At 41.0% G+C, this 23833-nt stretch overlaps 1 protein-coding gene across 1 annotated transcript in view; it reads left to right on the plus strand.

The window, feature by feature from the left end:
- The first annotated feature begins 3183 nt into the window (after positions 1-3183).
- The window catches only part of hs6st3b (heparan sulfate 6-O-sulfotransferase 3b), a 122611-nt gene continuing 101961 nt past the window's right edge, over positions 3184-23833 (plus strand). Inside the window, exon 1 of the mRNA XM_012873226.3 lies at positions 3184-4411. Within this exon, the coding sequence (XP_012728680.2) occupies positions 3843-4411 (569 nt within the window). The 5' untranslated portion in view covers positions 3184-3842. The remainder of the gene's footprint in view (positions 4412-23833) is intronic.

The raw sequence follows: 23833 nt of genomic DNA on the forward strand, positions 1-23833 counted from the left end.
AATGAAGAATAGATAGTTGGTTTGAAATGGGTCATTTCCAAAGTGGATGAAACAAATTTGAACTATTTAACAAAATGTTCCCTGCAGGAGGCAACTTTAAAGGTGAATTAAAAGTGAATTTAATGGAATTACTGTAACTAAATATAATGGGATCTAATTGAATTGGACTAAAAGTAAATTGAAAAGAAGAGAAGTCAAGTAATGTGGACTGTGTAGCCTCGATACCTTGAAGCCTCGAACGGTTGAACTGAATTGAACTGCCACTCAGCCCTCACCCCCCATGCATGTTAGATTTCTTGGAGATTAGTTGTTTGAAAAACATGATTGTCTCATTTGTCATATATCTTGGACTGGCAACGTGTCCAGGATGGTCCCAATCTCCTTCATATTGACAAAAGGGATGGACACCCACTGACACTGACCCTGAGTCAAAACAAGCAGGTAGAAAAGATGGATGGATGATTTAGTTTTGTCTGCACTCCCAGGGCCAGAAACAGACAGAACTGAATATCTAACAGACATTCCTTTTTTAAAAATACTTTGCATGTTATTCATTCATCTACAGACAGAAAAAAAATGAGGGACATGATCATGATCCATGATGATTCAGGAAGTTATTTCAGAAGTTGAGTGGAAGCACATAATCTCAGTCCTTGGGCATCCTTTTTTGTAAATAAGTACAGCAGACCAACAACAACAAAAAGGCCTTGCGCATAGTTGTATTCTTTAAAAAGCAGAATACCTCAGAGTCCAAACCAGACAACCTCTTAACGGTTTCAGCTGTAGAACTTTTGTTCTAAACAATCACATCCTTTTCATGCTTAACCCATGCTTTCTGTTTGATAATTTATAAATTATGTATAAGTATAAAAGATGACCTTAATAGTGTGTTTTCCCAGGAGAATTGATGAGATTTTTTATTTATTTTTTACTGATTAGTGGTCTCTTTGGTGCTCTTTGGGTTTTATTCCAACTAATTGTGGAATAAACATACCTAGTTTTTAAAATCTGGATTGGAACTTTCTGGATGGATGGATGGATGGATGGATGGATGGATGGATGGATGGATGGATGGATGGATGGATGGATGCATGGATGGATGGACGCATGGATGGATGGACGCATGGATGGATGCATGGATGGATGGACGCATGGATGGATGGATGGATGGATGGATGGATGGATGGATGGATGGATGAATGGATGGATGGATGCATGGATGGATGGATGGATGGATGGATGCATGGATGGATGGACGCATGGATGGATGGACGCATGGATGGATGCATGGATGGATGGAAAGTTGGTGAGTTACAATCAGAAGATTGAAAGTCGTGCACAACTCAGATTTTTTTTATGAATTTTTATGCCATATATATATGTATATATATATATATATATATATATATATATATATATATATATATATATATATACTCACACATATATTGGAGGAAGAATCTGCCATAGTGCTCCTTTGTGCATTTACATCGCAGCAGTCTTTCACTGAAGGAGCTCTCCAGCTCTGCAACGGCTTCATGCAGGTAGTGGGAGACACTGTCCAAGTATGACGTTATTTTTGGAGTCTTTCTGTCCTAGAACTTGAAGTGGCCATCCAAGTACACTGTTGACCTTCTTGATGAGCTTATCTAACCCCTGCTTCAGCTGTAGATAGGCTGCTGCTCTAACAAACAAGCAGATTGCTCGAAGGAATAGCTACTCTGACCCTTCCCTTAAAGAGCAACACTGTTGTGACTCCCGTCCAGTTCATTGTTCAGGTGAACACCAAGGTACTTAGAGTCTAATATATCTCAATGTCAGTTCCCCGGATGTTCACCAGTGACAGTGTGGTGGGTGTGTGCTTGTAGAAATCCACCACCAGCTCACCTAATCCTTGCAGCATTAGCTGATTCCACAGGAAAGTCCTGTGTCCAGGGTCTTTACTCTGAGTCGTCCTCGCCTGAGGCCGACTGTGGCAGAGTCATCTGAGAGCGTACGTATCATAGAAAAACAGCATTAAAGTGTTTTGAACATGTGAACATTTTTCTTTGTTTAAATATTTCTGAAATTAGATGTCTGAATTTCTGAAATATAATTGACACCAGATGTTGGCAACAAGGAAATGCCACATATAGAAAAATCAAAGCAAAGCTGAATTTATGGTTAAAAACAACTATAACACAGGGATTAAGTAATGAAAATGCTTAGAGAAATGTGTGAAATACTGAGTAGAACAGCCCTTGTTGGAAATTGTACATTGGTTTGAAATCTTAAAGGTTCCAGCGTTCTTTCTATGCCCTCAGATCTTTAGTATGGACATCCAATTTCAATAAATCAACCACTATGTAGTTACTTTGGATGCCGGCTATGTTTTTGGACTATTATCTCGCCTTGAAATCCACCCTCATTTCATCTTCAGATTCTTATCAGTATTTCCCTGTTTACTTTGTTTCTATCCATCCATCCTTTAATTTCTGCCTGTAAGATGTGCTGTACGACCAGCCAACCATGATATTCCTACCTGCAAGCTTCACATTTGACATGGTTATTTTCAGGGTGATGCAGAATCGTAATTACTCCAAACATGGTGTGTGCAATCACATCCAAAGAATTCAGCTATGGGCTTATCTGGCCAGACTATTTTCTCCCATTGTGTGACTGGTTTCTCGCTGCTGCAGCCAACGTTAAACAAGCTTCAACATGCTTTTTTTTCCTTTAACAGTGGAGTCTTGCGCAGTGAGAGGGTGTGTAGTAAGTTTTGTGCATTTCTTAATGTTTTGTTGGGAAAGACTGTTTCAGTCATTTCCAAATCTGTCTGAAACTGTGAGTGCTCCTAGGTTTGGACAACTCTTTTGGTTATTCCTCTGACTATTCTGCCAAAATACACAAGGGACACCTGGCTGTGGCTGTTTTATAGTGAAATTAAATGTTGTTTTTCGCTTGTGGATTATGACTCCAGTGCTTGAACTGAAACCTTTTCAGTTTCCAGATGCGAAAAGCTGCTGAAGACTTCTCAGAAAGGCTTGTGGCTGTGATGGCTGCAAAAGGTGGTTTTTCAAAGTGACTTGAGGGGCTGAACACAGCCGCCCACCGGCAACAGATTAGGGTAATTATAGATTACCTGATAGATCTCTTCCTATTTGATTCAACGGGATAAATGTGCTGCAGAAAGTATTGAAATGTGGGTTTAAATCTTCATTTCGTCTGCCTCTATCATGTTTCTGGCCCTGCACTCTGTAAAACAAGATTATGTGGTGAATGGGATAAGGGAAACAGGATGTGGGGCTCTCTCCCAGTCATCCATGATGGGGGCATAACGCATCGGCTGGAATGCAGCAGCAGGCAGCAGCAGCAGCAGCAGCAGCAGCATCCTCCTCTCAAAAAAGCGGTGCGTTCAGCTCAGCCAGTTAGTGAGTCTCAGCCCGTCGGCGCAGCCAGGATGCTGCCGTCCGAGCACAACTGAGCAAGAGAGTAAAACTAAAAGAACTCTCTCTGATCGCTTCATTTCTGCGTCTTATTTTTTTTTTTTCTTTCTTCCCCATTTCACCGGAGAGATCGGAGCGGATGCAGCTTGGCAAGCGGCTTCAGAAGTTGGACAGCCAGAGATTTGCGTGCCATGACTCTTGGATGTGGACAATCCCAAAGGCAGCGCAGCAGAGCAGACGGCGTGGATCGTTTCGGAAACCCATCTCGTCTGTCCACATCACGCGTGTCCGGAGGGTGATCAACATGTGGCGCTTGAAATAGTAATAATAATAAAAAAAGGGGGGGTGATGAAGGAATCCTACTGATCTACGCGTGCGAGCAGCCTCCGGGTGATACCTGTTATTTACAGTAATGGAATGAAGACACTATCCCGAGATATAATGGATGAGAGATCCAGCAAGCTCGTCTTGGTTCCCATCTTGGCAGTCCTTTTTGTCATGATCGGCTACCAGTACATCTGTCCCGCGGGCAGTAATTCGTGCCACTTTAAGTCCGGGGAGAGATTCAGAGGGGTAAGCCTGCTCTCCTCGCCGTACCAGGACGCCGACGACTTCTACAGGGACCCCGACCTGGACGACGACGGTCCGCCGCGGCTGCCGTTCCAGTTCAACTTCACCGAGCGAGACCTGGACAGGCACGTGGAGTTCAACATCAAAGGGGACGACGTGATCGTGTTCCTGCACATCCAGAAGACCGGCGGCACCACGTTCGGCCGGCACCTGGTGAGGAATATCCGCCTGGAGCAGCCGTGCGACTGCAAGCCCGGCCAGAAGAAGTGCACCTGTCACCGGCCGGGCAAGGAGGAGTCCTGGCTCTTCTCCCGGTTCTCCACCGGCTGGAGCTGCGGGCTGCACGCCGACTGGACCGAGCTGACGAACTGCGTCCCGGTCGTGATGGATAAGAAGGAGGCCCAGAGGAATAAAAGGTATGTGGAATTGACGCCGTGAAGAGTGCGGTTTGCGGGAAACGTCTAAATGAACGCAAGTTTCTAAAAAGTCTTATGCACGGCGCAGTCATATGCAGGCTTACCTTTCATGACATTGTTGTGCCATTTGCCTCTGAACGCATGTTCCCCCCTTATTTCTCAGTAGATTTGCCTCTATACGCACCAGAAAACTTTTCAACACAGCCGATTTTCTATGCTGTTGCATCATAAACTCTGTGCAACCACCCTTTAAAGGCAGTTTCAAGTTGAACAATTCAAGTTTTCTTTTTTAGTTCAGAAAAACAAACGGAAAGTGTGACTCTTTTAGACAAGGATGCTGAAGGTCAGATGTTCCCCCCCCCCCTCCGTTTTTTTTAGCCCATTTGATTTCCCCCGGACCACCTTTCAGCCTCGTTTTCTTTTCAACCACATCTTCATGTTAAGAAAACACTGTCTTCTCTACCTGTTCAATGAAATCGTGCTCGGTGGGAATTATCCAGATTGCAGGGCCACCTTCCAAATAATAATGAAAAATGCCCTTTGATAATCATCAGAAAAACCTTCAGTATAAATAAAACTGCTCCGTACGGTACCTGCATAAAAATAACCATTGAGCCTTTTTTTTTTCTCCAAAGTTTTTCATGTTATAACTACAAGCCATGATGTATTTTATTATTTAGTAAGGTATGCCATATGAAAATGCAAAAACTATGAAGCCTACCAAGACACAAACACATTCCTAAACTGGCAGCCAGGCAGAGAGACCATTGATCAGAGATCAGGTCCACAGAGGCCCTTGGCAATTCTGGCGGAGTTGAAGGAAGCCACAGGCCATAATCTGTTGACAGAGTAGCTGGAGGAAAGCCATTATTAAAATAAAGCCCCTTTTTTCTACAAGCCATGAAACTGAAGGAGCACAGCAAACATTTACAAAAGGTTGCTCCTGTCAGGCGGGATAGAAAATGAAACTTTCTGAACTGCATGCAAAATGCTATGTTGGGTAGGAAACCAACACTGCATATCACTGCATATCACTCTAAACACACTATTCCCAGGACGGAACATGGCGGTGGCAGCATTATGCTGTGGAGATGAGTTTTGTCTCCACAGAGGAAACTGGTCAGAATTAATAGAAAGATAGAGGAAACTAAAGAAGACACATTAGAGACTGCAGAAAATCTTGAAAACATTGCTCACAGATGCTCTTTATGCAATCTGACTGAGTTTGAGGTATTTATCAAAGAAACACAGAAGTAAAAAAAGTAAAAGTAGCAAAACTAAAAGGTAGTTATAGAAATAATTGCTTTTGGGGACTGACTAGACACTTTTGTTGATTGTAAAAGAAACTGAAAATCTTCTATCTTTTTTATTTATTCCACTTCAACACTAAGAATTACTTTCTGCTGACCTATACATTTCTAATAAGACAGATTAAAGCATTTGATAGATTGAAGTATGTGGTAAGTAAATGTCAAAAAGTTAAAAGGGGATGACTGCTGTTGCACGGCATTGTAAGTTCCTATCCACATCTTTCTTGGGTAACCTGACCTGTGGCGAGACAGCTGGTGGTTTTTGCATGCACGAAGCCTTGAGTGAGTCCCGCCTTCTTCTGCCCCTCAACCAATCAAAACGGAGATAAGGAATTCTGGGGTGGGATAAAAAGCCCTGCAGTCCCAAACAAAGAATATAAAAGTATTTCTCAGCAACAAGCTATGGACACCAATTTAAATACTGACTGTTTTCTTTTTTATTTTGTTGATTATTGTGCCCACCCCCACCGTTGTGCTGTCATGGAAACTACTCATATCACCCATAGGTGTCTTTATGGTATATAAAATGAATTCATTTGACTTGAATGTAACCAAGACTTCTTTTTTCTGTTTTGCCATTTTAGCAAATGACTTGCTTCAAATTACAATTAAGCTCGATGATATTGCAGAGGAAAAGCAATGAAGATTAATTCACTTTGAAATTCACAGACTCTATTTTGGTCTGGTATAACCGCGACAGAAAGACAACGTGCAATTACTGGTGTAAAAGAGATGCGAGGAGCCAGAAAGCAAATGAGTGGACAAGCGACAAACTATATAACTATATATATTCTATATGTCCATGTGTCTATATTTCAGCGCAGTAAGCGTATGTGGGCTCGTTGGGTTTCGAAGCAGCATCAGGTTTCACACTTTTCATTAAACAAGGACATTAAAAAGTCAATGTGCCAGAAATGCACGCATCAGACGGAAAGAGCGCTGACCAAAACGTCTCGTCACGTAAGCTGGATTTCTGAACTGCGGAGAACGTCCTTCCCTCTTTCAGAAAAACACAATCATCCAGCAAAGCACGCAAGCACATGATTTATTTCTGCTGTGCCAAGTGTTTTCTGTACTCAGGGAAGTGCTCGCTGGATGCGACAGCTCTTCATTTCACAGCTGCAGCATCTGTTCTGCACTTACAATCCTCCCGCCGCTTGTTCTTCGGTGGCCTCCCGCAGCATCTATTCTGAGGCTTCTCCTTCTCAAACGAGACGCATTACTATTGAATCCCCTGTCTAGCCAGCCGTTGTTCGAAGTGGATTGGCTTAATGAAATGAGTATCAGCATTATGCATGATCATTTTGTGTTCCAGTAATACCTTTGATTAAATTAAAGAAGAGGTCAAAGTAAAAAAAAAAAAAAAAGAAGTACCTTTGTACTTGTCCTTTGTAGTGGAAATGTAATAATCTCCAGTCTAAAATCTTCGGTGTTGCACTGAGAAAATACAAAGAGAATGTCAATGTCAAATTCAGCTCCCCTGCCCTTGTTTTTTTTTTTTTTTTTTTGGGGGGGGGGGGGGGGGGGGGGAATAACAATTCTCAGATTGACTTTTGGTCACACCTTGAAGTTGGCGGCTCCTGAGGTGGCGGTAGGAGGAGGTGAGGGAAGGCTGCGATGGCATCCCCTGCGTGGCCCTGCGTGGCCCTGCGTGGCCTTTTCAGCCGAGCAGGGCGCGCCGCACGGTGAGTCAGCTGTGCGGCCCAGGAAAGGTCAGGCATGTCAGGCCGGATCAGTGCGCGTGTCCCGCGGCGTGGCGTCTCTGGAGTGCGCTGTCAGTCAGGGGAGAAGTGGAGCAGGCAGGTCGGCCCTCTTCGGGGGCATTGTGGAGAAACAAACCCTTAAGTGCTGTCCTCTCGAGTTGCTTTGCCGAGAGTTTCTCGGTATTACTTATCTGTTTTTGCGCTGGGGTTGGGCTCACCGAGCAGGTAGTTACCCCTCTCAGGAAAATTTAAAGGCCTGCAGATTCTGATGGGTGCTGGAAGAATTATTTCTGATTGCTACATGTTCATTATCCAACTTTCCAGTCTGGAATTACTCATGTAGATATATTCAGTGTGACACTGGGACACAGAGCAAGGAGCAGTTTTGCAAAATTTATTTCATACAAATGCAAAGAATGATCTGAGTAAATCATGTCTTCGGGAGTCTACATAGTAAAAAAGGGTGCACTTAAAAATCACAGAAATATTTTATATGGCTTCCCACGGAAATTAAAAAAGCTGCTTTTTTGTTTCTCCCCGTTGCGTTCACAATGCATTTCCATCCCTGCGCAGTCAAGCATCTGTCAATGACACACGTGAAACAGCAATAACACAGTCAGAGAGGTGAACCTATGACTATAAATCATGCAGCCTGAAATCTTTGCATTTATTAAAACAGAACACACCTCAAATAAATCAGTGTCACTTACTGTTGCACTCTGGGTCTCCAAGCACTTTAAAAAAACGGATGGTGTAGTTTTCAATTTTTATGCTCACAGAGCTTCCATAACATCTGATCAGGTGAGTGTATAATTCAAAATGGTGATATATCAAGAATGATGAGGATTCCTGTTGTGTCTTTCCTAAATCAACAAACTGGGTCACAATTCTTGACTTAATGTTTGATCAAAGCCTCTATCCCAACAACATACACAGAATTTGTATTAAAAATAAACCAGATCTTTTTTTTTTTTTTTTTTGTAGGAATGGGGCATATTTCTTTTGTCGGGTGTCTGATGCTGCTGAAGTGCTTGACCCTTACAGTCGGCAAACTACCAGGAGCCTAAAACTTGCAACTTCTAACTTTAAAACTGACACACAATTTCTGGCAGCACTCATATTGTAAAGTTTTCTCTAGCTCTAACCAGCATTATTACTCTCATGGGCACAAACATGCACAAGAACGCTCCTTCCTACAACTGTGTTGCCGGAGTAGCTTAATTTACATCAGCAAGCTTTGGGGTAGTTTTGCAAGTTATCACACTTCTCCACATATTCAGTATTTTACTCGTAAAGGTTAAATTATTCTGTGTAGCTGTCAAAATGTCATTTTGAGAACAGTCTGTCATACTTCTCAAACTCTATAAGTCCCAATAGCTTCCTAACTTCTTGTAAAAAGACACCACAAAATAATGCCACACATGTGATGGATGGAAGAGAAATTAAAGGATTGAAATACAATCAGACTGCGGCTGCAAAGACTCTCCTTCATTTTGCTCAGACACAGGGGAAAAAAAGTCAAAGCTGAAGCTAAGCACTAGTGGGTATTGATTTATGCTGCGTTCAATTTACCTCGGATGTTGGAACTAGGATCTGGGAATGGTGCAGCACCCGCGTGAACAGCGTTCCATTTAACACAGCCGGAGAAGTCGGGAAACTAAAAATTATTTTACAAGACACTCTTAAAATTGTGTCTTGTAAAATAAACATATTTTCATAGCTTACTGTTGTTGATGCGGGGAGCTGCCATACTGGATCCAACAACCGGCCTTAAAAAATTCTCTGACATTCCAAGGGGGAAGTCTGACTTTTGCAGCTGTTCCAGTTGATTCTTCCGATTGGAAGTCAATATTTCAAAGATTTGAGAAAGCATTTTTTTTTATCTGACAAAAGTTTGTACTTGTGAAGAACAAAGGCAAGGAACCAGATATGCAAGCCGGACACAGTGTTGCATTAAAAAGGTTTATTAGTAATGAAACCTGGTGATGCAGGATGGCTGAGGCTTAGTAAAAGCCCGGGAGACAGGCCTGGGTCATGCACAGGTGGTCAGAAATAAGGCAGACAAATCCAGGAGCTTAGCAAAGATCATAGGTATTGCTACAATTCCAGGTCACTGGCCAAAAATCAGCAGCATAGATGTCCCTGACAAGGGCTTGGCAAGGCATGAAAAACCAAAGAACATGGTCATAGTCAGAAATGTGGCAAACAGTCATGAAGAAACACCAGACATCTACTTGCTAGAAGCTTTCAATAATCTGGCACTGATCTGCTGTCTGCAGTGAGCTTGAAAAACGCATGACACTGATGCTTAGAATGGGGCTCTTTGCAGAGCTGCCTTAGAGGCACGTTCACAGCTGCAGACCACGAGGCTATTTTCAGTGGTTTGGCTGTTAACTCCCTGTCTTAGATATCTTCCCTATCCTGTTTACTTTTAAGAGTTTGCTGCATAGAAGATGTTAGTAGAAAAATATCTCTCTCCATACTTTTTCCTGTTATCCCAACAAGTGGTCACACAACCTTTTGTCATATGCCCTCTAAAAACATAATTATTTTTTTTTTAAATTAAGAAAGCATATCATTGTGATTTCAAAGTAACACACACACACACACACACACACACACACACACATATATATATATAAATGTGTGTGTGTGTGTGTGTGTGTATATATATATATACATATATATATATATATAATATATATATATATATATATATATATATATATTATATTACTATAATATATATATATATATATATATATATATATATTTACCTTTATTTATATAATATGATATCTGCCCAAGAAAAATAATGTTGCAAGCATATATTTCTGTTAATGCCCTTGAATCAGTTCTCTTCATGCTAGCTAACAAAAGATAGTTCATTTATTTTTCTTTTAAGAAAGGCCATTAAAGCTTTTAATCCATTAATACGAAAAACAAAGAGCAATGGGATAAATAGATATTTTTAAAAGGGCCTATGCTATTCTGTCTTTTCCCTTTCTAACAGTCATTTTTCCATCCCTGTTTTACTGCAGGAATTAGATGCTTTCTCCGCTGCAATTTAAAAAAAGATGTACCCTCTTCATTAGCAGCTGTAATGCTGTTGTTGCACAACAACATTTATGCCCTTTTGTTGCTACACCACAAACTCCTTCCTTTGTTAATTTTTGATGTGGTTATATGTATACAGCTCTCATCCACTGAAAAAGTGAAACAGACTGGAAACTATATGACTTTAGCTTTGTTGACAAGTTGAGGATGTATTTGTGTTTTTGTGTAGCATGAATGCGTCCGCTCAGGGGAAGAAACTAGTCAGTTAAAAGGTAAAAAAAAAGTTATTGGCATTGGTGTTTATAATTGCTGTCTAAAACTTTGAATAGGAAGCTTTCATCATGGACTTTATACAAACTCCTAAGCAGAGCAAGTTGTTTTATGCCTTCCCCTATTTAACTTGTCTTTGAAGCGTTTTTCCTACTATATGTTTATAAAAAGGTTTTACTAACGTGACATCCCATATTACCAAAACTTCATATGTTTTATAAGTAATAGGCAAAGCTTAGAAGATTTATTGCAATTTAAGCTGAACAGCATTGATTAGTAAGTCTTGCAAATTTTAGTGTGCATCCCATTCCCATAATGCTTAGCATGTTCTTTAGCATAATTAGTAGTTTACCAGGCAGAGATGTGTAAAAAGCCTTTAGATTAATTCATCCTTCATTTCAGTAGCTTAGTCTCAGTACGAAAGTCTCATCTTTATTCTAAGAGCTTTTACTCTGATGAGAAAAACATTCCTATGTAAAAAAAAAGAAAAGAAAAAGAAAAGCAATAATAATTGTTTTAAACATACAACTATCAGCAACCTTGGCAAGGCATTGAAACTCAGTGTAACAGATATTTTTTTTTTAAAACAAATTTTGTCAGCTAATCAGTTTCTAGTTGCTTTTAATTAGTAATGACTAACTATCCCTAAGGTAATAACGTGACATAACACAGAAGACTGTTTCTATTAGCCGCTGGCGTCTGGGCAGAATGAAGACCTGAGTTTTGCTGCCAAGAACAGTGAGAAGGACGAGAAGGACGAGAAGGGTTCTCTGCAGCAAAAAGGGCCATCTTGGGCTCACCAAATCACCATACCAACCATTAGATGCTATCTACAAACCAACCAGTTGTTTGGGAAGCATGTCAAAAAAACAATTGCTAAGTTCTACCACGACTTTATCGGAAATCGTGTGCTTTGGTCAGTTGATCCAAACTGAGCTTTTCAGCAACAAACTCCCCTGGTTGGGTTGGGTATGAAAAGCTCCTATTCAAAAGGTGCTGGTACCTTTGATAGACTGCACAGCATCATTACCTCTTCAAAATACCAGATTTTAAATAAAAAGCCAATGGACTTCACCAGTAAAACTGAAAATGTATTATCAGTATCCTTTACTAGGGTAATGATCCATAACATATGGCTAAATTAACACAGAAATGGTTCATCTGACACAAAATCAACCGTCTCGCATGGTCATCTCAGTCCACAGATCTAAATCTGAAAGAATACTTTTGGGGTGAGCTGAAGAGAAAAGAGCATGATCTAGAGAGATTGTGTAAAGACGAATGGTTAAAGATCCCTCTATCTCTTTATAATTAAACCTTGTGAAATATTAATGTAGGCAAATCTGCTGTATTTCTGGTTAAAGGAGGATACCGTAGTTAAAAACAATATTTATAAACTTGGGATATTTTCCCAACAAATATCAGAATCAGAATCAGAAATACTTTAATAATCCCAGAGGGAAATTATTTTCGTTACACGCTCCAGATATACAAATAGATATATTAAATGTGCTCAGATTAATGGTAAGATGTTGTTGTAACAGTCACAGTGTGGGGAATTTAAGAGTTTTTACTCATCTTTAGAGATGCCAATTAAGGTGAATGGCCAAAGCACCAGTTTGCTGCAAAAGAACATTAATTTTATTGCCATAAGAGCAGGGAGAGATTTGCTTTGATGCCACACTTGAATCCTCTCTGAGCGCTGTTCTGTGAGCTACATGATAATAAAAGCAGCGCAGATATAAAACTTTAATTCTAACAGGGTCAGACGAGCGAATGGATGAATTCTGTTGTTGCACATCTCAGATTCACACGGCTCCAGCTGTTTCTGGCTGCGTTCGCCTGCTCGGGGAGGAGGTGAGAGTGCAGGACCTTAATGAGACACAGCGAAACGGCAGCGCATCTGACGCCTTCCGGTCACAGATCAGCTTGAATGAGGGAAGCTGGGTGGATTTACAGTTCTGGGCACATCGTTCTGATGTAGGACGCAAAGCGCTCATCAGTATGACGGGGTGTTTATAGTGTGTGAAGCTCAGAGTGCCCTTGTAGGTCTTCCAGGGCACGGAGATTGCTTTTCGTGTGTCATTAATTCAAGGCGTCATTGCTGGCAGGCCTGAGCAGTAATCCAGTTGGTCTGATAATTAAGTGTTACCTCCAAAGTGGGTGCAGCATCATATGGTGAAACACATGTTTAATGTCATGAAAAATATGTTCCATGTATGATTGAAGATTTGCGAGGATATATCTCTTTAAAAACCTTAGCTACAAAATAATGATCATTATTTAAAATTATTTATTGGTGTTTATTTGTTTTGGATCCCAAAACAGATTTATGTGATACTGGAAAAGCAAGTTGGGACTATTTCCCCCCTAATCTAATAATCATTGATCTGAATAAACAAAAGTTGCCCTCATATCCACAATTTTGAAATATGCTTCATTGTATTGTTGTCAGTATGCATATGGTTCAGGAACTTGTTCTGTGTCTTTTTCCTAAAAGCCACTCAAGATAATGAAAACTGTGACGCCTGGCAGAAAACGCTAGCAGAATTTTCTTTGCTGTTGTCAAATACATGCTGGTCAGGCAAATATGTTTTTCCAAGAATATGATTCAGCTCTTTTTCCAAATCTGATTCAGCTCTTTTGAGAAGAAAAAAAAGCTATCTAAAGCAATCAGGCCCTATTTGAAAAATGAAATGCCCCCCCTCCCCTCCCCCCTTTGTTAAATCATAAAAACACAATCAATCAAATTACTGGGTTCAGTTTCAGTCCTTACATCCAGGCCTGATTATTGCCTGACCTGAAAAATCACAAAATAATTTCAACATAACCTGACCGAGAAAATTAAGCAGGTTAAAGATCTCAAACCAACACATCATGAGCTAACGAAATTCAAGAATAGATCAGAAACAAAGTCATTGACATAATTCAGCTTGGGATGGGTTACAAAGCCATTTCTATATCTTTGGTACTCCAGTGAACCACGGAGAAAGCCATTATCCAAGAACTGACAAAACATGGGACCGTAGGGAACCATTCCACCTGTGGCTATCCACCTAAATTACTCAAGGATCACATGGACGACTCGCCCAGGAGCTCAATGTGAGCCAAGAACATCTAATACCTGGTCTGACCTGGTGTTCATGAATCTCTTGTTTTTGTTTATCAGTTCCAGATCTTGGCCACTCCCGAACCAAAATATTAAGATACACTAAAACCCAGAACATGACTGCTGAGATTCCCAACACAACCATTAAAGTAGAAACTACTCTGATGGCATTAGAAATATCTATCTATCTATCTATCTATCTATCTATCTATCTATCTATCTATCTATCTATCTATCTATCTATCTATCTATCTATCTATCTATCTATCTAGATAGATAGATAGATAGATAGATAGATAGATAGATAGATAGATAGATAGATAGATAGATAGATAGATAGATAGATAGATAGATAGATAGATAGCTAGATAGATGTGAAGTAAATTCATTTGTTACTCCAGAGTTAAATCTCACACTAGGTTTTTTAATTAACCTTTATTTTCATTACAAGTATTCAATCCACATTAAAGGTGCATAGTTCAAGTTTTGAAGTTAAATGTAATTTATTTTCTTTCTTATACATGTACTTACAGTTGCCCGACTCACAAAATGTGTTAATCTCTATTTACTGCAGTTGCCTCTAAAGGTATTTGTCATTTCATGAAAGAGTGATTCAAGGCTAATCATCTAGGCATGTGCGTGGTTTGACACGCTGCGTGCTGTCGTTTATCTGGCTACTTTGCTGAGTCTCTGCCATAATCAATGCATTAGCAAGGGAACACGGGCTAACTTCAATATTTAGTAACTTTCTTACCTCAGAAAACATTACACCTCAAAACAAAAGACGTGCAGTCGCAGCAGCAGATGCTTTTCCTCTTCTCCCACACGCACATGCACAACACTGGTGTCATTTCAACTTGTCGCCACAGGGGGCAGACATCCATAAAAATCCTGGAACTTACGCTATGCTCCTTTAAGAAATAATACAACATTTTACAAAATCACTGGTGCCATTGTAACAGTTCCTATAGAATGAATGTAAATTAAGGATTTTAAATGCATTCTTTACTTTTTTTAAGTTAATCAATTCCTTAATTCATAATGTAGATCTTCCTGTTTCCCTGGGACATAACTATGACGTTCCACAGGGTCATTTCTTATATGCACTCTTCAAAATAGGAAAGACTGGAGAACGCACCAGTTAAATCGACAAATACGTGTTGATCTTCAGGACTAAATGGCTACAAGAGAAATTGATTCACCCATCACTTTGCGACTGGACGGCAATACAGGTTTATCTTGCCAACACACAGTGGGGACGGTCGTAATGAAAATAAAAATATATCTCACAGTTTGAGAACTGGAGCCATCTTTTCTATGAGTGATATTATGCTCCTGTGATAAAACATGAATTTGTTTCAGGGCTTTCCACACATCTTTACCGACAACTCCAATAAACTTGGTGGACGCATTTGGTCAGACTTGGTGTGACTTGACAGACTGACATATCAAACAGGACTAATATGAAAGCATAGGTGCGTTGTTTCTGCACTGACTCCTACAAGGAGCAACGAAAGGGGCGCACCAAGAATAACCACCTCCGGAGCTGATTTACTGTAACAACCCTGAGAAAGGTCATCTGTCCTTATCTGGGGCGAGCCGGTGACAGGTAAGGTATATACTGTGGGGAGGCTAGTTTAAGCAGACTGCCTCACGCAGCTCCTGCATTTGGATTCAGAGGTTGAGTGAGCACCACGGCACACTTAAAGTGCAAGTGCAGGTAGAGTCACCTTCACAGGCTAATCCTCTGTTGCATTGAGCGTGCCACCCAGCAGGATTAAGTTCTCCGTGTTTCTGATGTTGTAACAGTTTGCGCTGGTCGGTGGTTTTGTGCAGCAACTAAAAACTTTTTAAGTGCTGTACCTCTGAATGGCCCCACAAGGAGAGCTGCAATGACATTTGCGTGTGAGAAATATTGCACCAAAATTGCCCACAGCGTGTGAGATCTGCTCAGCAAATCGAATATTTACTGCTGGGCTCCTCTCCATCTTTTTTTTGTCACGTGGCAGCAGTCAGACTTGGGAGAGGAATCTGAATAATCACACTTAACAGATTGAAGTCCAGATTGCCACTTAAAATCCTGCATTTATAAATAGGCTTGTTCCTCTTTAATTTGGGAAGTTGTTATAGATGTTTGAGCAGAACCGCACTGAAACTCGTTTTCATTCATTTTCGGTTTAGTGCGTACCGTGCCCTGGGAAAAAAAAAGGATTTGCTTTTTTCACATTTTGTTATGTTACAACCACAAATGCAAAATAAATAAAAAAACAAGGATTTCAAAATGTTTTACAAATAAAAATCTGAAAGATGTGACGGGTATTGGCACAAAACCAAAGTATTTTGTGGAAGTACATCTCGCTGTGATTGTAACTGCGAGTCTCCCGGGCTGATTTTAGTAGAGAAGTGCCCCATATTCACCTCCATCCATCTTAGCATCAACTCTGACCAGCTTCCCTGTCTCTATCTAAGAAAAGGTGCCCCACTTCAGCACATCCACCGCCGTCTCTAACAAACCTCAAAGGCCCTTACAGAATACCTGTGATAAATTACAGACAGATTCAATTAAACACAGGTGAATTCTAACTACCAATTAGGCGACTTTTAAAGACAGTTGGTTGCACTGCATTTTATTTAGGGGTAGGCGGTTGAATACAAATGCATTTTATATTATAGGAGAATCTAATGAAAGGCATCATATCCTTTGTTTTAGTCGATCACATTAGCTCTCTCTAAAATATATAGAATTTTGCGGCTGTAATTGGATAAAATGTGGGAATGTTCAAGGGGTATTTATCCTTTTGCAAGGAAGTTTAATATTTACAGTGACACATATTCATCACTGAATGTTAATTTTTTTCCTATTATGAAGCCACTTTTGAAACTTCAGTTTTGTGTTTCATATGCTTTTTTGTTTTGTTTTGTTTTTTGGCTCTAGTAATAGTTCATTTCTGAATGGAAAAGGATTTTCTCTCTGGAACCACTTTCTGTTCACGCCCACTTACAACATTGCAGAATAAATCAAGTCCCGAGCCACAATGTAATAAGTATGCATTAAAAAAACTACATTGCTTGAGACTGGGGTGACATCTTGTGACGTCACGGTGTGCCGGAGTGGAACAAATAGCATTATGTCTCAGCATGTTTCGCGATACAGCACATCAAGCTCATGGTAGGGATCTGATGTCCCTCGGCGTGAGTCATTCCCACTCGACATGCCAGACGAATGGGCGAAGGACAGAGCTTTTAAACCCCACCCACAAATCCCGGGATCACTTAACTTCCCATCGGTCCCCATCCAGCGACGGCGAGTGGACCGCGACGCTCTTCATTCATCATTCCGTGTGAGGCTCAGTCTCTCACGTTCGGAAACCGAGTCGTGCCTTTTGTTTGTTCTCAGGACGGCGGCGACGAGAGGAAAATGTCCCGACACCCGTGGCATTTCCTCCACTCGGTGGAAGCAGGCATGTCTGTGAATCGTAAGAAGTCACGGAGGGAGGAAGAGGCAGTTAAGTGTCTCTGACTGCCTCTTCTGAATGATCAAAAAGTGTCATCAGGAAGTAGATTATTCCATTATTGGGTACTTCAAGGTTGGCTCCATATTTGTGCACATCACATACTCTCCTGTGTGTGCGCGCGTAGCCAAGAAGCGGTTGAAAAAGCCACTTTGAAAGCTTTCAGTAGCAGTGTGCATTGCAGTTGCAAAGCAAAGTAGGGTTCTAACATGAATAATGGACCCAACCTGGATCTTATATCGACTTGCGCAAAAATACTCAGGGATTGATTTGACTGCTTATACCACCACCATAATCTGCCTTCCATTGATACGGTTTCACAGCTATTTGTAAAACTGCTGCAGCAGCCCTTTTTTAACATCAGGTGTCATGTTAAATTTAATCATATTCTGCTCAGTATGGAGCCCAGCGCTGTTCTTCTTTGAAGTTCAGCTCACCTTGTCAGGTCTACATAGCATGAATGAACAAATATGTGTGTGGGAGGAACATTTAGGTTTTAAAAGTTTGAGGTGAGAAATACATTCACAAGGCGCTGGATATTTTTTTTTTTTTTCCCTCCCTCAAGGCCGCTTTGCTCTCCCACACAAAAATAAGACTGCAATAAAAATCTGCTTTAAACCTGAGTGAAAGGAAGAAGGGGAAGCTGTCTGGTCAAACAGAATCTAAACCAACGACAGAAGGGAAGGCAGGAAAAAAAGAGAACGGCTGGCAGCATGTCACCTGGTTTTGGCAAACTAAACCTCATGCTGCAGAGGTTTTCCATAATATGCTGTTATAATTTTGGCTTTATTACATTATTTTTCCTTTGACACTGGCTTTCTTGCCATTATGCATCTCTCACAATATATAATGACCATGAGGATAAACACAAAACAAAAGCTTCACTGTATCATGCAAATCGGGGACATTTCCGCGGACAGGTCTTCCAGAACGGGATAACCTGTCCCCGGCAGGTCAAAGGTCAAAGATTTACACACATTCTGCTGTATTTAATCCCACTTGATAAAATTAAAGGTGCATAGCCACGTTAGTTGATTTTTTAAAATTGTATAAACAATGTTATAAATAGACCGATTGATTAATTGGTTCTTACCTTGATGCTCTGTCCCTGTTTCCGTTTATGAACGGGAATTTTCTTTCTCCTTGATGTTCTGAAATGAGGCTCTTGGAGTTGCCGTAGATCAGTTTATTTCATTATTAACGGTTGGTCTTTGATCACGCCAAGCTCAGGCTCGATCCGGCACGATTTAGTAGGGATTTATTAGTCGCCACCTGGCTTTTTGATAGTTCTGCGGTACTGCCAGTGGATGGCGCCACGTCTGTTTATGTCAGCTCATTGCACCCGTTGATAGTTTTCTCTTTAGGCTAAAAAAAAAAGGACCATCAAAACACTATCAGGATGGACGCTGGGGGTATATAACCTTATTTTTATCATGATCAAATGTTTTTGGGTCTTTTTTTTTTTATAAGCATGTAACGTTGCTATGTACCTTTAAGAGAAACATCATCTTTGTGTTCATGTGTGCCCTGCTGTTCCAAGAAAAAAAAAACATGTAAATGTATTACTATTAACCCAATGATATAACATATATGTGCCCCATTGTGTCCTGTTTTATCAGGCTTAAATGTTTGCCTGTATCTATAGAGGTGGCCACGATGGCAGCTGTAGTCAGAAACATAGTTATTAACAAGACACATTTCTGAGAAAAACTGCATATTTAATTTGACACATTTTACAAAAAAGTTTGAAAATGTTAGGAAAGTTCTTCTTGATGGGATGCTTTTAAAAATTTCAGGGTGCGCCCATTTAACCACAGTTAGAAAAAAAATGGCAGCAGTACAGAAAAGACCAATTTGGGAGGCAAATTATACAAAGGAATGATGTTTTTTTTTTTTTTTAAGCTGTCAACCTCCTACTGCAATGCTTCAAAATATTCATGGAAAAAAAAAAGAAATGCATTCAAAAGATTTTTCACATTGCAGGCAAATTGTTCACTTTGAATTCATTATATGAAAAAATAAAAACTAAAACAGTTCTCACAGCAAATTCAATTAAGAGTGCGTCAACTGCTCGCATTTGCTGTCTGAAACTGAGTCCCGCAGCTACGTCTTATCTCTTTAAGTGAGAAAAGGACAGAGTAGCTTTGAGCAAGTGGTTCAGCTCAAGACTGTATCCTCTATCTGTGCAAATGATTGATTCAGGTACAGTGAAGAGGCAGAGGAGGAACCGGCCTTCGGGCTGTGTCCGTTAATCACACGGCGTTAACGCACAGAAAACATTTATCACCAAATACCAAAAGGATTCAGTTCTGAGGGAAAACTCAAACCAGACTAATCGCTTACATGCAATCCATCCTGCTGCACCAAAAAAGCAGCGCTGTAGAGCGTTTCCACATCCATTTTACTTGTAATAGGAGGATCCTCCAAAAGTAATGCTCTGTTCGCACATTTCAGGACAAAAATGAATTGGGTCCGTTTGGATATCTGATGGCAACATATGTCTCCAAAAAGGTGACCCTACCTCCTTAAACTTTGTCTCTGTAACTGCGTCAGTAATCGGTGTCCACATGACAACTGTAATATTCAGAAAAACGCCTAGTGTTGATTTCAGCAGGTCGAACCAGTTTGATATTCAGCACGCCAATCCTGCTTGCATGTTTTTCTCAACTTCTGCCCTGGGCAAGACTCTCCTATGGCACTCACAATATTCATTCATTTATTTATTTAATAAATAAATATTGAATATTCCAGAGCAACAGTGTGCACTGATGATCAATCCCAGTAAGGCGAATATGACTCGGAATGTGTCTGTTTGATCCAGCTGAATCAAATAGAGTTATTTTATTTTTTTATTGTAGCGTGTTTCGAGATGACGTGTTGTGAATTGGCACTATATAAATAAACTGAATTGGTTGGTTGCAGGGTGGGTGGGCTGCGGCTGCTGCCACAGAACCAGGAGATGGGCCGAGGTCCCTGAGTGGTTTGCAGCTTGCTCTGGCTCCAGTGACATGGCTGCCTGTGTGCCAGGTGAGGGGAGCGGGTGGGCCGGAGGCCATGGTGGCTGGGAATTGGTGGACAGGGTGTGTGGGGGCATGGGTGGGACAGATTAGGGTCTGGATGGTTAATGCACCCTTCCTACTTTGGTCCTCCAGAGTTCCAGCTGCCTGGCAATGTTGGAGGCTGTGGAGCTTCCAACATGCCTCTGCTTGGTTTTAGACGGTGGTGAGGCGGTGTCTTCACCCTGCGCCTTCTTGGCCTGGGGGCAGCTGCTCATGTGCTTCAATGATGACCTGGCTCTGTGCTTGGTGTATGGCTGCTATGGCCTTCTGGAGCTGGGTCCACCTGTCTTTTACTGCTCTTGGGCGCTGTGTGTGGATAAATTCTCCCACTCTTACAACTGTGCAACTCCAGGTACCGAACTCGCTCACATAAACCCATTCAGCACACTTATTTCTACACATATGGTCACCCACCCCTACGCACACCCAGGCCTCGACACAAAAATAATCCAAATGGATGAAGGTCATAGAAACACAGGTTACTATTACAGCTATGTGGCCTGCCTGGATCGAGTCTGGATTTGAATATGTCGGTCACATAATCTGGACACCGTCTTGAGATGTCCTTTTTGTAGCGCAAAACTGCTGGTAATCATAAAATGCTGCCATGGGACACATGTAAAATATGCAACTTTTTTCATAAATAAGGTTTTATAGATCCCACCCTATCTTTTAAAGCACTGGTTTCCAACCCTGGTCCTCAAGTATCCCTGTGCTGCATGTTTTAGACGTGTCTCTGTTCCAGCTCACCTGATTCAAACGATTTCATGACCTCCTCTGCATGCTGTCATATGCTGCAGAAGCCTCTTAATCATCCAATCATGTGTGTGTGGCAGCAGGGAGACACCTAAACATGCTGGACAGGGGTGCATTACAGAACAATCCAGTTCACAATTAAGGTACTTTTGATTTCTCTGTAGAGATAAGATGTAAAATGCAAATAAATTATATGAGCATTAATTTTAAATCATAAACCAGCTTCAGCGTCATGTCATGGCCGGAGTCACATATTCTCTAGTCCTGAGATTTAAATCAGGACTCTGTCTTAGCCACTCCAAAATGTTAATATAACTCATAGTCCTGTGAAAAATAAATTTAAAGATTACTTTAAGCATAAATCTGCCAAGGGGTGAATAATTTTAGGCCTAAATTTATATAAATAAAGACTGATTAATTGATTGTTCCCCCTGATAGAATGCCACTCTGTGCGGGGAGCCAGTACGGCCATAATAAACACCGACTCTGGCTGAAGTCTGTCATCCTTCCAGATTGTATCCCATCGCTTCATAGATGTCGTAACTCATCTCATGTTTAGTTAAAATCACATCTTCCTGTCATTCAGAATTGGCCCTTTTCCTTGTTAACGTTAGATGTATATGTTACCAAAAGTCCTTGTGATTATAATCATTTTTCCCCCTCAGACTGTCTCATAGAAATGCAAGTGAAGGCAACACTTTGTGACAGATTGCATCGTATTGCGCATTTACTATCCATAGAAAGCAACCGTACATAAAATTCCTCTTAACTCTGACAGTTTGCCCAGTCTGTAGGTAACTATGTGCATGTGTTTTTTTAGAAATGATAACGACGAAAAAGAATGACACAAACATGCTGCCAGGGTTCTAACACGCTTTAATGTTGGTTAGTAGTGAACAAGATGCTTAAGTGGTTTCACATGCAGTTGGGGATTGTAAGTTAATGTAAAGTACCCAACCTGTTAGATATTATCTGCAGAATCAGTTTCAATTATGACTGATTGGCATCCCCAGGGAATGCTGGCAATCCTGATCTGCTCCTCTGACAGCTTCAGATTTCACCAAAGCAACAAAGGGTGTGTGATGACCAGGATTCGGGCTGGATAAGGTGTCAGATCCATTTTAGCGCCTGGACACTCACCAATGCGTTTAGGCCACGTTGTTTTTGCTCTTGTTTTTCTGGCCTGACAGCTGTGGGCTGTCATAGGACTAAATCACTCTGTCCGGTGGGCTACCTTTGCCCTGCTTGGCTATACCGCCTTTAGAAGCCTCCATTCATTCACGTTATCATCCTCAGACATGTGGATTGGCTGGAATTTGTCGTAGGTCTCCTCAACCAGAAGCAAATTTTCGACTATATTTTTTGATTCAAGGACATACCTGTGTCAAATATTTTGAACAAAAAAAATACAATCAACAAACAGACAATACAACAACAACAAAACAACAAATGAAATAGCCAAGAACCTTCTTATATTTTGAGCATTCTGGTGAACGAGCTGCACTCCCACCCGCAAGCATCTACCATTAGCTATGATAATGGATTTCTCAGTGGGAAGAGGCGCTATGTTTAAAGACTGTGAAATAATGGGTTTCTGTACAGCAGGACGTTCCTTTTGTTCAGAGTGTCATCTAAAGTTAAAGCTTGTTAAAGATTAAGTTAAGTTATTGAGGTGTCAGGCCTGGAGAAAACCAGTCGATTGCGACAGAGTGCCTTACAAAAGAATTCATACCCCTTTACCACGTGAGGTCACATTATAACCACGTATTGGTATTTTATGTGATAGACGTGGGAACAATTGAAACATAGCTTTGATTTTGTTTGTTTTTTTGTTTTACAAATATAAATCAAATATACGGTCAAACTCAACCAGGAGGCTTGAGTTTGAACTGAGGACGGAGTCAGTGACGAAATGACCTGAAAAAGACTCCTGAACAAGAACCATCATCCCTGGTGCCCCCCAGGGGTGTGTTCTCTCCCCACTCCTCTCTGTGCATAAACAACTGAACCTCAGCGGAAGAAACTCCTGAAGTTTGTCATTGTGTAATAGTTTGAGTCTCTGCCACTGTTTAGTTTTCGGTTTTGGGTTCCTTCCTGTTTAGATTTCTGTTATTGGTTATGTTCTGTCTCTGGTTTATTTTTGAGTTCTGCTGGGATCTCGGCACCGATGCCTGGTCTGATTATTACCTCTGCACGCCTGCTCAGCTCCACTCCGCCTGCAATCATCTCTCACCGGTTTCACCTGTTTCCACCTCCATATAAACTGTTCAGACCAGTCATCGGTGCCAGATCATCTTTATGCACATTCGGGTTAAGTCAGATTCTGCCAGTTTTTCTGTTTGCCTACCAGCCTGCCTGCCTTTAACCCAGCCTGTTTTGAACCTGCCTGTTTGCCTGGATATTTTGACCTGTTATGCCATTTTGTTAGTAGTCCAGCCTAACTCCTCACCAGTATCATTTTAGGTTGTCAGCTGTGGACAGTCTTAGTTCTGAACTGAATACTGGGTCCCACATCGTGAATCATTACACATTGGTCTGATCCAGGATGGTCACGAGTCTGCATAATGTGAAAAAGGGTTGTGAATACTCCTTCAAGGCAATGTGCGTGTTCTAGCTATCAACCCGAGCCCATGCCGACCGATTTAA

This window comes from Fundulus heteroclitus, chromosome 7, assembly GCF_011125445.2.
Source record: "Fundulus heteroclitus isolate FHET01 chromosome 7, MU-UCD_Fhet_4.1, whole genome shotgun sequence".
Taxonomy (NCBI): domain Eukaryota; kingdom Metazoa; phylum Chordata; class Actinopteri; order Cyprinodontiformes; family Fundulidae; genus Fundulus; species Fundulus heteroclitus.